This window comes from Dasypus novemcinctus, chromosome 15 (genome assembly GCF_030445035.2).
Source record: "Dasypus novemcinctus isolate mDasNov1 chromosome 15, mDasNov1.1.hap2, whole genome shotgun sequence".
Classification (NCBI taxonomy): Eukaryota; Metazoa; Chordata; class Mammalia; order Cingulata; family Dasypodidae; genus Dasypus; species Dasypus novemcinctus.
This window is the reverse complement of record NC_080687.1, coordinates 8,652,939-8,665,777: the sequence shown is the minus strand read 5'-3', so window position 1 is coordinate 8,665,777 and position 12,839 is coordinate 8,652,939. Positions and strand designations below refer to the sequence as shown.

At 38.5% G+C, this 12,839-nt stretch overlaps 1 protein-coding gene and 1 non-coding gene across 3 annotated transcripts in view; one reads left to right on the top strand and one right to left on the bottom strand.

The window, feature by feature from the left end:
- The window catches only part of USPL1 (ubiquitin specific peptidase like 1), a 39,706-nt gene that overhangs the window by 21,823 nt on the left and 5,044 nt on the right, over nucleotides 1-12,839 (top strand). For both annotated transcript variants that reach the window (XM_023584774.2, XM_058277000.2), the window contains one exon: nucleotides 1,691-1,816. In XM_023584774.2, coding sequence (XP_023440542.2) covers nucleotides 1,691-1,816 — 126 coding nt within the window. The remainder of the gene's footprint in view (nucleotides 1-1,690; nucleotides 1,817-12,839) is intronic.
- Nucleotides 10,279-10,469, bottom strand: LOC111760646 (U2 spliceosomal RNA). Its single transcript, XR_002794278.1, has one exon. It is a non-coding gene; the product is annotated as a U2 spliceosomal RNA (small nuclear RNA).

The window sequence follows — 12,839 nt, the reverse complement described above, 5'->3', positions numbered from 1 at the left end:
TTAATTTGCCATGGCTTAAAGCTTATTTTCACTTAATCTGAGGGAGGACTATCGAGCAAATTAATTTGCTTTTCTGCTGCTCTTTTGAGTGCCAGTTGAATGGCATTTGCTGTAGAAAGTATCTTCTGGAGGCAGTTGAAAGCATGGTCTCAGAAGCAGACTCCGGGATTAAGTCCCAGCCTGCCGTCTGCCCCCTGTGGTGCTCTCTGTGACCTGGCTCCTTGTCTGTAAGTGGTCTTAACGGCAGTGACAGGAGCGCGCAGCACAGGCCTTGCTCGCAGTGGTGGTAGCTGTTCTCTGGAGCATCAGCATATTTTTGCCGAGACAAAGTTCCTTTATAAATTAGAAAATAGGACCCGTGACTTAATTGTCTTTGAGAATCGAGAGTTTAGCAGAAATACAGTCAGTGCATTTATTGAAAGCTTTATGTTGCTTTGCTTTTAAAATGTCAGCTTCCCTATGAACTGGTCTGTTTTTAATGGCCAGTGCTTATCTTATCATTATCTGTTATTGTTTTAAAGAGAAGCTAGTGTCTCTTAGGTAATATGTAATTGCTTTGTTTTTTTAAAGGTTTTTAAAATTGAAATTAATGCAGCTGTGGTGCAGAGACAGTTTCTAAAGGTCTTATTAGATGATTCTTATCAAGTATTCAGATTAAAGTGCAAATTTAGAACTTGGGTAACCTGTGGGGAAAAATTGTTTTACGGCTGATGTTCTGCTTTTTTTTTTTTTTTTTTTTTTTTAAGAATCAGGAAAATTAGGTTTGAATGCATTCTCTGGTTATATCATTGAAAATGCCCCCTTTTGGTTTTGGTTTTGGTTTTCAGTAATGGCTAGCCAGATTATGCAGTACTTGAGTAAGGAGTGAGCTCTTAATATATTTGGAAAGCCTAAGAACAGTAGTTCTCAGCTAGGGGTGGGCGTTTCGCCCCTTCTCCCCTTGCCCTGGCGGTGTTTGGGGATTTGGGTTGTCACAGCTAGGGGTGCTGGTGGTACTTAGTGGGTTGAGGCCAGGGGTGCTGTTCAGCATCCTGTGATGCGTAGGATGGCAGAGAACTGTCCAGTGCAAGATGTCGATGGGTGCGTCTGTTTGACAGGCCTGGAGCAGTTAATGTCTGTTTCTAAGATTGCCCCTACAGACGAGAGAGAATAGCTCTTTGTGCTTTCTTCCATCTGATTGTAGCTGCTGAAATTAAATTGGGGAAAACAGGAAGTACTAAAAACATGGGGAGGGGGAGATAATTTTTGCCACTCAGAAATAGCAAAGAGCCTCTTTATTCCACAAAAGGAATCTTAAAATTTGAATTTACATGAGAAGTGCTGGAAAATTATTTCCCTGAAACCCATGCCTTCTGGTTGATTCCACTTTAAAAACTTGAAAGTTTTAAAAACTTTAAGAAGTTATTAATAAACTAGATTACAAGCAAGCTAGTGGGTCTTAAAAGAAACCTTGCTTTAGAATAACGCTTTCTTCATCTCATGGCTGGAAAACTGCAGATCACAGACGTGGAGCATCGTCACAGGGAGCCTCTTCCCCAGGTCAAGGAAGGCCATTGCCGTATTTATGTGCTTTGGCGGGGTCCGGAAGTATGAACAAACAAGTGGAGGGAAGCAGTCTTTCATTTTAGACGTTGGTGTAAATATCAGCTCATATAACAAAGTGAATTTTAAATTGTGCCTTTTCTTACAGGTGTGTTAAGAATCTGGTCACGTTCACCAACGTCATCCCTGAGTGGCATCCCCTTAATGCTGCCCATTTTGGGCCTTGTAATAATTGCAACAATAAGTCACAAATAAGAAAAATGGTTTTGGAAAAGTAAGTAAAAATTACCCCTATAATTTTTAGAACAAAAAGAAGTTGGATTTGAATTTTTTTTAAGGAATAGAATTGAAAGTGACAGTTGGCACCCTCCTTTCTGATGTTTGAGTTAGCATATGTTTATGAATTGCCAGTTGCTTCTCTCTGTCATGAACACTGGCCAATAGGCAAAGGGTCCAAGGTTAGTACCACTGAAGAGCTGACTAGCTGATTGACACAACTAGTGTCTTGTCTTCTTTCTGCCTTTTTTTCTTCCTTTAGGGATGTTAAACTTCCATTTTTCTCTCCTCTGCCAAGTCCCTGGAGTCACTAGAATTCTGAGATGACCTTAATCTAATTTCAAGAGCTAAGATGATTCCTAAATGAGCTATAGGCTCATCTCTGATCAATCTTCTTCAAGATTTCAGTCTGCTAATTGTTCATCATCTTGTAAGCTCTCTGCTGCCTTTGAGCAGATATTTTATTTTGTCCAGCTTTTCTCTTTGTCCTCAGTGGGAGATCCAGCAGAATGACCTTTTCTGTTGTTATCAGAAGTCTTGGATTTTTAACTCCCATGTCAATTCCATTTTAGGCAGTTTGTCCATCTTTTCTTAACACATACATACTTATACATCCTCTTTAACCTTCATTTTCAATCTCCCTTATCTCTGACTCCACATTAAACATTTTAGGGTATAATTTGATATAATAAATTACATCAAATTGACATTAACCACCGATGCCCTTGGATGTGCCAAGAAACTCTTCAGAATCTTTCCTAAATGTATGTTTTCCTCAAAGTAATAAATTCCCTGTTCATCTAGTAGTTGCAAAATCTTAAAAGGAAGAAGAGCAGGGAAGCAGTTGTGGCTCCATCAGTTGGGCTCCCATCTTACCATATGGGAGGCCCTGGGTTCGTGTCCACGGGCCTCCTTGTGAAGGCAGGTTCACTCGCATGCTGTGGAGTGCCACCTGGCCCGCAGGCGCCACAGAAAGCCCCCTCAGCAAGGTGATGCAACAAAAGAGGGAGACAAGAACACAGAGGAGCGTGCAGCAAATGGACACGGGAGCAGACAGCATGCAAGCTGCAAGGGACAAGGGGAAATAAAAAGTAAATAAATACAGACACAGAAGAACACACAGCGAGTGGACACAGAGAGCAGACAGCACACACACCAAAAAGCCACAAGGGGGGGGCTTAAAAAAAAAAAGGTAAAAGAGCAGTCCCCTCCCCAGCTGCCTCCCATGGAACTACTTTTAAACCTTTAAGGGGAAAGTATTTTCCATGTCACTAAATGATGATGTGCTTGTTCTGCTGTTCCATGCAGTCTCTTCTCTTTTTTAGTAGTTGGGAATTAGGACTCTTACACCAAAACCTCGGTCTTAGTTCTGGCTAAACTCTCCCTGTCCTTCCAGTACTATTAAATATTTGTTTAAATCAGTAATCAGTGCTTATGTTGGTATGAATATACATGTTATTTTCTCTAGTCAAGCACTATGCATGGTTGTTTCATTTCTTTTATGACTCTTATTTTTCCTGGAATCATTTATTTTAAAAAGATTTATTGTATTTATTTCTCTCCCCTTCCCCCTTCCATTGTTTGCTCTCTTTGTCCATTCGCTGTGTGTTCTTCTGACTCTGCTTGTATTATCAGGTAGCACTGGGAAACGGTGTCTCTTTTTTTTTGTTGCATCATCTTGCTGCATCAGCTCTCCATGTGTGCGGTGCCACTCCTGGGCAGGCTACACTTTTTTCACATGGGCAGCTCTCCTTGCAGGGCACACTCCTTGCGCGTGGGGCTCCCCTCCATGGGGGACACCCCTGCATGGCACAGCACTCCTTGTGCACAGCAGCACTGCGCATGGACCAGCTCACCACACAGGTCAAGAGGCCCTGGGTATAGAACCCTAGACCCTCCATATGGTAGGCAGACGCTCTATCCGTTGAGCCATGTCTGCTTCCCTTTCCTGGAATTATTGTTGTTTTCATTTGCTTTGTTTATATACCATGGCTAATTGTTTTCAGCTGCTTCAAACACCTGTCAATAAATTTTCCAAACACCAAATGCTTCAAATCTTTGGGTTCCTTTTTTTCGTCCCTGGAAACCTCAGTTATGCTGTCTTTCATCCTTCTGTTCCAGTCTTCCATGCTAAACTGGTTCCTCTGTGAGCCTTTTGCTTTGTCCTTTACTATCATTTGATATCGTTTAAGTGGGAGAGTAGGAAGATAGAGGAGATACCTAAACCAGAAGTGCAAAATTTTTCCTGGCAGTGTGGTGTCAGAGTTTTGAGGTCTAAATGTTGAGGGTTCTGTTTTTGAAATCCTTTCCTTGATGTTGGGGAAGGTAGAGTAGGAGTGGATGTGGGTGTCTGCATGGACCATTGAATTGGTTGACGTTTTTGGTGTATACAGTTTCATCTCAGTCTGGGTTACATCTGCTTTTTCTCAAGCCCCAGTGTTGACAATAAACTACGGTTATTTTGTTTGTTAATTGGTTGTATTGCAGCAAACTTTTCGTTGTACTGTTATATTAAATTTATAAAAATGTTTATTATGTTGCTTCACTAGCATCAAAGATTTATGGAAAAACAGGTTTCAGTGGAGAATGTGTTTTGAGTTCCAGGGGGACAATTTATAAGCAGAATTTATAATTTAGACATTTCCTGTATTATTCAAAAATTGATTGAACATGTATGTGAAATTTCACTTATTTTAAATGATAAGGTCTTTAAAGGCCTTTGTAGTTTTTACTTTGAAATTTTTGTATCTTGATTTGATGATGTCTAGTGGAATTTAGAAGCAGGTTTAAAATGACTTTAAGGGATACCTTAAAAAAATTAGGTCCATCATGATATCAAGCATAATTTAGTCTTGTAGTATTTAAAAGTGAATAGTGTTCTAAGTTCCCTGAAGGCCTTTTCCCATAGACCACATTTCTACCATATGCCAAAAAGAGTCCATTGATAAATGTCATCTATGGGCCCAGACCTGCTCCTTTCCAAGTAAACTGTTGAGCAGATACAGTCAAATCATGATGACAGGAGCCCCAGGAACCTTGGATTTGAGTTTTACTCCCTAACTCTTGAAATTATTGCCACTATCTCCTTAAGGAATCTGGTTGTGTACTATTCTGGATTGGCATTTGAAAAGCTTAGTTATTTAAATTTCAGGATTTTACAGTAATTTGTTAAGCAACTCTTTTGTACAGTACAGGTTAGGGTAATAGTAGGAAGAAAAGTAAGACATTTCTGTTTGGTTCTTATAGAGCTTTCTATAATCTGGTACAATGATTTTTTAAATTTTAAATTTTAAAAACAATTGAAGTGTATCTTTCATACACATACGTAAACAGTAAGTGTGTAATAAAAGTTGTAAACTTAAAAAACAAGCATAACATCATACAGAGCTCCCATATATCACCCCACCACAAATACCTTGCATTGTTTTGAAACATTTTTAACCAATTATGAAAGAGCTTTGAAAAAGTATCACTATTAAATATAAATATCGTCTGTATCTTACATTTGGTGTATTTTTTCCCCACCCCACCTTTTTTGTTGTTGTTGTTCACAAATCATGTAATTTATGTGAAGTATATAATCAACAGCATTTAGTATAATCACTGAGTTGTGTATTCATCACTTCAGTCAATATTAGAGCATTTTCATTATTCCAAAAAAACCCAAAAACATAAAACAATCCACTATCATACCCATATATTAGCACTCCTAATTACCAGTCCTATGATGTGCTTTCACCATTTCTATTCACTTCCAAAGATTTACTAACAACTTTTTACCAATTCTGCACAGGTTAAACCTTAGCTTTCCATTCTCTACCACCTTCTCTCCTGCAGTGACTTATATTATAGCTATTAACTCCATGAGTTTGCTCATTATATTTAGTTTATAATAGCAGAATCATACAATATTTATCCTTTGTGCCTGGCTTGCTTCACTCTACATAATATCCTTCAGGTTCATCCACATTGTCATATGCTTCTCTACTTCATTTCTTCTTACAGCTGAGTAATATTCCATCATGTGTATATACCACAGTTGGTTTATCCATTCATCAGTTGGTTGATATCTGGGTTGTTTCCTTCTTTTGGCAATTTTGAGAAATGCTGCTATGAACATTATTGTGCAGGTGCCTGTTCATATCACTGTTCTCAGTTCTTCTAGGTACCTAGTAGCATTACTGCTAGGTCACATGGTAGATCTATAACTTCCTTAGGAACCGCCCAACAGACGTCCACAGTGGCTGTACCATTCTACACTTCCACCAACAGTGAATAAGCTATCCTGTCTCTCCACATCTTCTCTAACACTTATAGTTTTCTCATTTTTTAATATTGGCCATTCTAGTAGGTGCTAATAGCTTTGATTTCATTTTCCTAATAGCCAGTGACGTTGAATATGTTTTATGTGTTTCTTTGCCATTTATATTTCTTTAGAAAAATGTCTATTCAGGTCTTTGCCCATTTTTTTAAATTGGTTCATTTGTCTTTTAATTGTTGAGTTACAGGATTTCTTTATATATCATAGATATTAAACTCTTCTTGGGTATGTGATTTCCAAATATTTTCTTGAGTAGGCTGCCCTTTTACCCTCTTCATAAAGTCCTTTGAGGTACAGAAATGTTTAATTTTGAGGAGGTCTCATTTATCTTTTTTTTTTTTCTTTTTTTAAACCATTTATCTTTTATCTTTCTTTTGTTGCTTGTGCTTTGGTTGTATAGTTTAAGAGACCCTCACCTATTACAAGGTATTGTAGATAGTTCTGTACATTATCTTCTAGGATTTGTGTGGTCCTGGCTTTTATGTTTAGATTTTTGATCCATTTTGAGTTGACTTTTCTTTTTTAAGAATTATTTATTTATTTATTTTGGTCCTGGCTTTTATGTTTAGATTTTTGATCCATTTTGAGTTGACTTTTCTTTTTTAAGAATTATTTATTTATTCCACTCCCCCCCCTTTGCGGCTTGTTTCTTTCTTTGCCGTCTCTTCACTGTGTCCATTTGCTTTTTCTGTATCTGCTTGTCTCCCTTTGTTGCATCATCTTGTTGTGCCAGCTCTGTGGTGCACAGGCCGTCAGCCCTCTGTGGCACATGGGCCGTCAGCTCTCCGCGGCACACAGGCAGCTTGCCTTCACACGGATGCCCTGGGACACGAGCCCAGGGCCTCCCATATGGTAGACGGGAGCCCAACTGATGGAGCCATAGCCGAGTTGACTTTTGCATAGGGAGTGAGATAAGGGCCCTCTTTCATTCTTTTGGTTATGGATATCCAGTTCTCCCAGCACTATTTGTTGAAGAGACTGTGCTGTCCCAGAAAAGTGGACTTGGTAGGCTCATCAAAAATCAGTTGACTTTAGAAGTGAGGGTCTGTTTCTGAACTGTCAAGTCGATTCCATTGACGAGTGAGCCTATCTTTATGCCAATACCATGCTGTTTTGACCACTGTAGCTTCATAATACACTTCAAGATCAGGAAGCATGAGTCCTCTGGCTTCACTCTTCTTATTTTAGGATGTTTTTGGCTATTCCTTTCCAAATAAATTTGGTAATTGACTTTTCTATTTCTGTAAAGTAGGATGTTGGAATTTTGATTGGTATTGCATTGAATCTATAAAACAATTTGTGTAGAATTGACATCATCATGATATTTAGTCTTCCAGTCCATGAACATGGAATGTTCTTCCATTTGTTTAGGTGTTCTTTGGTTTCTTTTAGCAGTTGCATTGTAGTTTTCCATATACAGAACCTTACTTTCTTCATTAAACTAATTCCTAGATATTTGAGTTTTTTTTGTTGCTCTTATAAATGGAATTTCTAGATTTCCTTCTCAGCTTGCTCATTACTAATGTATAAAAACACTACTGATTTTTGTATGTTGACCTTGTATCCTGTCACTTGCTGAACTCATTTATTACTCTAATAGCTTTGTTGTAGATATTTAGAATTTTCTAAATACAAGATCATGTCATCTACAAATAGTGAAAGTTTTAATTCCTCTTTTCCTACTCGGATGCCATTTATTTATTTTTCTTGTCTAATTGCTCTAGATAGAACTTCTAGCACAATGTTGAATAACAGTAGTGACAGTGGGCATCCTTGTTTTGTTCCTAATCTTAGATGGAAAGCTTTCAACCTCTCCATTGAGTACGATGTTGGCTTAGCAGTTTTCATGTATGCCCTTTGTTACATCAAGAAACTTTCTTTCTATACCTATATTTTGAATTGTTTTTATTAAGAAAGGATGCTGGATTTTATCAAATGTCTTTTTTTGCATCAATCGAGATGATGATGTATTTTTTTTCCCGTTGATTTGTTAATGTGGTTTATAACATTTTCTTATGTCAAACCATCCTTGCATACCAGGAATAAAATCTACTTGATCATGATGTATAATTCTTTCAATAGCCTATTGGATTTGATTTGCATGTATTTTGTTGACAATTTTTGTATCTATGTTCATCACAGAGATTGTTCTGTAATTTTCTTATAGTATCTTTACCTGGCTCTGCTATTAGGGTGATCTTGGCTTTATATTTATAAAATATGCTGGGTAATTTTCCCTCCTTTTCAATTTTTTGGAAGAGTTTCAACAGGATTATTTAATTTCTCAAAATCCTTGGTAGAATTCACCTGTGAATCCATCTGATCCTGGATTTTTCTTTGTTGGGAGATTTTGGATGACTGATTAATCTCTTTTCTCGTGATTGCTTTGTTGAGTTCATGTATTTCTCATAGAGTAAATGTGGGTTGTTTTTGCATCTCAATATCTTCTAATTTCTCTTGTAATTCCTTCTTTGACCCACTGATTGTTTAGGAGTGTTATTTAGCCTAAGTATATTTGTAAATTTTCCCCTTCCCTGCCTATTACTGATTTCCATCTTCATACCATCATGATCAGAGAAGGTGCTTTGTGTAATTTCAGTCTTCTTAAATGAGCTGTATTCTGGCCCAACTTGTGGTTTGTGCTGGAGAAAGATCATGAACACTTGAGAAGAATGTAAAACCTGCTGCTTTTGGGTGCAGTGTTCTGTATGTGGTTAAAAGGTACAGCTTGTTTATCATGTTGTTCAAGTTCTCTGTTTCCTTGCTGATCTTCTTTCTAATTCTGTCTATTGATGTGAATGGCGCATTGAAGTCTCCAACTGTTATGTAGAGATGCCTATTTATCCATTCAGTTTGCCAGAGTTTGCTTCATGTGTTTTGGGGTAACCTGGTTAGGTGCATAGGTATTTGTGACTTTTACTCCTTCCTGGTAAATTGTCCTTATTAACATATAATGGCCTTTTGCATCTCTTACAAGTTTTTGCATTTAAAGTCTGTTTTGTGTGGCAACAGTATTGCTACTCCTGGCTTTCTTTTGATTACTATTTGCATGAAATCTTTTTCCAACCTTTTACTTTCAATCTGTTTGCATCCTTGAGTCTAAGGTGAGTCTCCTGCTGATAGTATAGGGATGGCTCATGTTTTCTTATCCATTCTGTCAGCCTATGTCTTTTGACTGAGGTGTTCAATCCATTAACATTCAGTGTTATTACTGTAAATGCATTATCCTTTGGCTTTCATATGCCATATTTTACTTTTGTCTTTTTACCTTTTTGCTTTCGCTTTCTCATAGTCTTCACTTTTACACTCTCTCCAAGTCTCTCTTTTCTAGCTTCTATACTCTCTCCAAGTCTGTCTCTCTTCTTCTTTCTGGCTGCAGTACTCCCTTTAGTGCTTCCTACAAAGCTGGATTCTTGTTTACCAACTCTCTTATTTTCTCTTTATCTGTGAATATTTTAAATTCGTCATATTTGAAGGATAGTTTTGCCAGATAAAAATTTCTTGGCTGACAGTTTTTCTCTTTCAGTCCCTTAATTATATCATACCACTGCCTTCTCTTCTCCATGATTTCTGAAGAGAAATCCACACCAAGTCTTACTGGACTTCCTTGTATGTGTGATGTCTCACTTTTCCCTTGCTGCTTTCACAATTTTCTCTTTATCTTTGGCATTCTGAATATTATGTGTCTTGGGGTAGGTCTATTTGCATTTATTCTAATTGGAGTACACTGTGCTTCCTGGACTTGTATATTCATATATTTCATGAGAGTTGGGAAATCTTTGGCCATTGTTTCCTCAAATACCCTTTTCCCTTCTTTTCTCCTTTGGAACTCCCATAACCCATTTGTTGGTGTGCTTTTTGCTATCATTCATCTCCCTGAGCCCCTGCTCGAATTTTTTTTCCATTCTTTTCTCTCTCTATTGTTCTCTTTTCAATTTCAGTTGTTCTTTCCTCATTGTCACTGATCATTCTTTTATGATTTCATATCGGCTGTTGTGTGCTTCTTGGTATTTTTAAACTCACTATGTCTTTCATTCCCATAAGCTGTGATTTTCTATCCAAGATTTCACATCTTTTTATCTTTCTTTGTGCTAACTCAGTGTCATCTTTTTTTTTCTTTTTTTTTTTAAATTCCCCAGAGGGGGTGCACCGTTCCTGGAGGTACTGCAATACCAGGTCGATATGTGGAGTGGACCGAGCAAGCCCCTATTCCATCTCCCTTCTCCAAAAATCCATTTAATATATTGTCCTCGGATAGAGGACGTATCAGATATTAAACTGATAAGAACAGATACTGCACTTGAACTTAGCCAAAAGGCCGAGAAGCGCTGTTAGTGTCATCTTAATGCCTTTTATTTCTTTAGCTTTGTTGTCCTTGGACTCCATGATTTGATTTAGGAGATTTGTATGAACCCCATTGATTAGTTGTTTCAATTCCTGTGTCTCGTCTGGAGCTTTGATTTGTTCCTTCACCTGAGTCATCTCTTCCTTTTTCTTTGTATGATTTGTAATTTTTTCCTGATGTCTAGGCATCTGATTCTAATGCTGAATTTACTCTGATGTTCAGTTTCTCTCTCTTGCCTAGGAATTTTCTGTTAAGTAACTGTGCTACTGCTGTTCTCTGCCTCTTGGTTCAACTTGTTCTACATATTTAGGTTTAAACCAGTTAAACCCTGGTTTAACTGCTCAAACCAAGTTTAAGAACCAAATAATATGGGGTGTGGGGCCAGTGTCCAAGGGTCTTGAGGATGGGAGCAGTAAAGGCATGTGATTGCCTCTTTCTTTTATTACTATTTTTCCCTTTCTGTGCATTTTTCTTGTCTATGAGCAGATGACACTCATTGGCAGACCTCTCAGCTCAGATCCCAGGTGCTAGGGTGGAATGCATTCAGTGTAACTCCAGGATGGGTGGTGCAGAAGCAGTGTACTTAGAGCTGACCGAGTCTCACAAAAAACTTTCTCTGAAGCTCTTTCCTCCCTTGGCAGGCAAATCTGTCCCTTTCCCTCCTCAGTGACCAGCCCAGGGCAGTAGGGAGGGTGCTTGAGGTGGCAAATTATCTTTAGTTCCCAGCTGGCTCTCAGGGTAAACCGTGTCATGGCCCCACCTGACCTGGAAGTGTGGGACCCCTCCAATGCAGCAGACCAAGTTCACTGGCTGAAATCTGAATTTGCTGTGGGCTGTATCCCTTCCTCTCTCCTTTCTTGAGAAAGAGGACCCCTGCAACCTCCTCAGTCCACAGCCTCTGCAGTTTATAGACTGCTGTTTGCCCTGTGGGTGGGGGGTGGGCACCAGCTGCTGTGTCTGCAGCTCTGCCCACAGGACTTTACCAGCCAGCTGAGCCTCCTTTCCTTTGCTCCTCTGTCTTCTGGGTGGTGTCTTGCCATTCCCTAGTCCTGAGCCCCAGAGCGGCCCTCCATACAGTCTTTGCCTGTTTTCTAGCTATTTTTTTCTGGGAGAGAAGTGATCCCTCTGCCTCTCTAGTTCTCCATCTTCCCAGAAGTCTAGTACAGTGATTTTGAGACTTTCTTTTAGGCAAATGAGCTGTGCCATCCTCTAGGAAGTTTTTGTTGGTATACCAATATATAAAGTAGTAAAAATTATGCTTCTTAATTTAAATCTTCATTTCTGACAGAAAATGCATTCTATTTATAATACTACCTCCAAAGAACATAGTATGTAAACCTTTGTTGGAAATTTGAATTTTTGTACAATGCAATTTCATTTTACAACCATTGTGGACCAACTAATTATTTGAATTATAGCTAACCTCGTATTTTTCCTATTTTTCATGTCTTAGAGTCTGAAGTAGTTCAAACAATGACATAGATCTGAAATGTAATAAATGTTAAAAATTGCATTTGCAGATCTTTTCTCCCTAAAATCTGCATTATTATGGCTGAGGAATACATGTTTGAATGGACATTGCTAAGTTTGCATTTTCTAAAATATAAATTATTACATTACATCAGTTGGGAGAAAAATGGACAACTTTTCTTCCAGGCCATTAGCACAAGGCCTTGCTGCTCTTTGTGGAACAGGAACTTGGTACTTGGTACAGAGACTTGCTGCTTTGGGTAGTCAGTTCTTTATTTCCTGTTTTCTTTTCCTGAGGGTAAACCATAGAACAGGAGGAATTCATCCCCATGGTAGGGAGGTGAATGCAAATGGGTTTCGGTTTAAAATCTCTTTTGCATTCTTGGTTCCAGTTCTTTTTAATCCGCCCAAACCTGTTTTCCTATGTTCGAGGCAGACCTTAACTCGCTCTCCTTAACTTTGAGCATCATTTTGACACTCCAGGCGTTGTAGGTGGGAAGAAGCCTGAGAATAAACTCTAGTGCCAAGCTGAGGGTCTAACCTTACCTTAGAGACTAGGAATAAGACAAGCTGGAATTGTGGCTAAGAGAATAGTGTGACTTTAAGAGGAAAACAAACTAGAGTTATTTGATTGACTCTAAGATGCCATAGTTACTAAATTGTGCCATTTGAAAAAAATAGTTTAGAAATTCCTGCCTCTTTAAACTGTGTGCCATCAATTGTAAGGTGCATCCCACCTCAGAGATGTTAAAATACGGGGATTTATGAAATGCCACAGTTACAGAAAGTTACTTTGAGGGATACCCTGAGGATTTTGCCCATCTGCATCCTTCCTGTCCATTTTGGTATAGTAGCTGATCTTTGGTGGAGAGGCTAATGCATTTA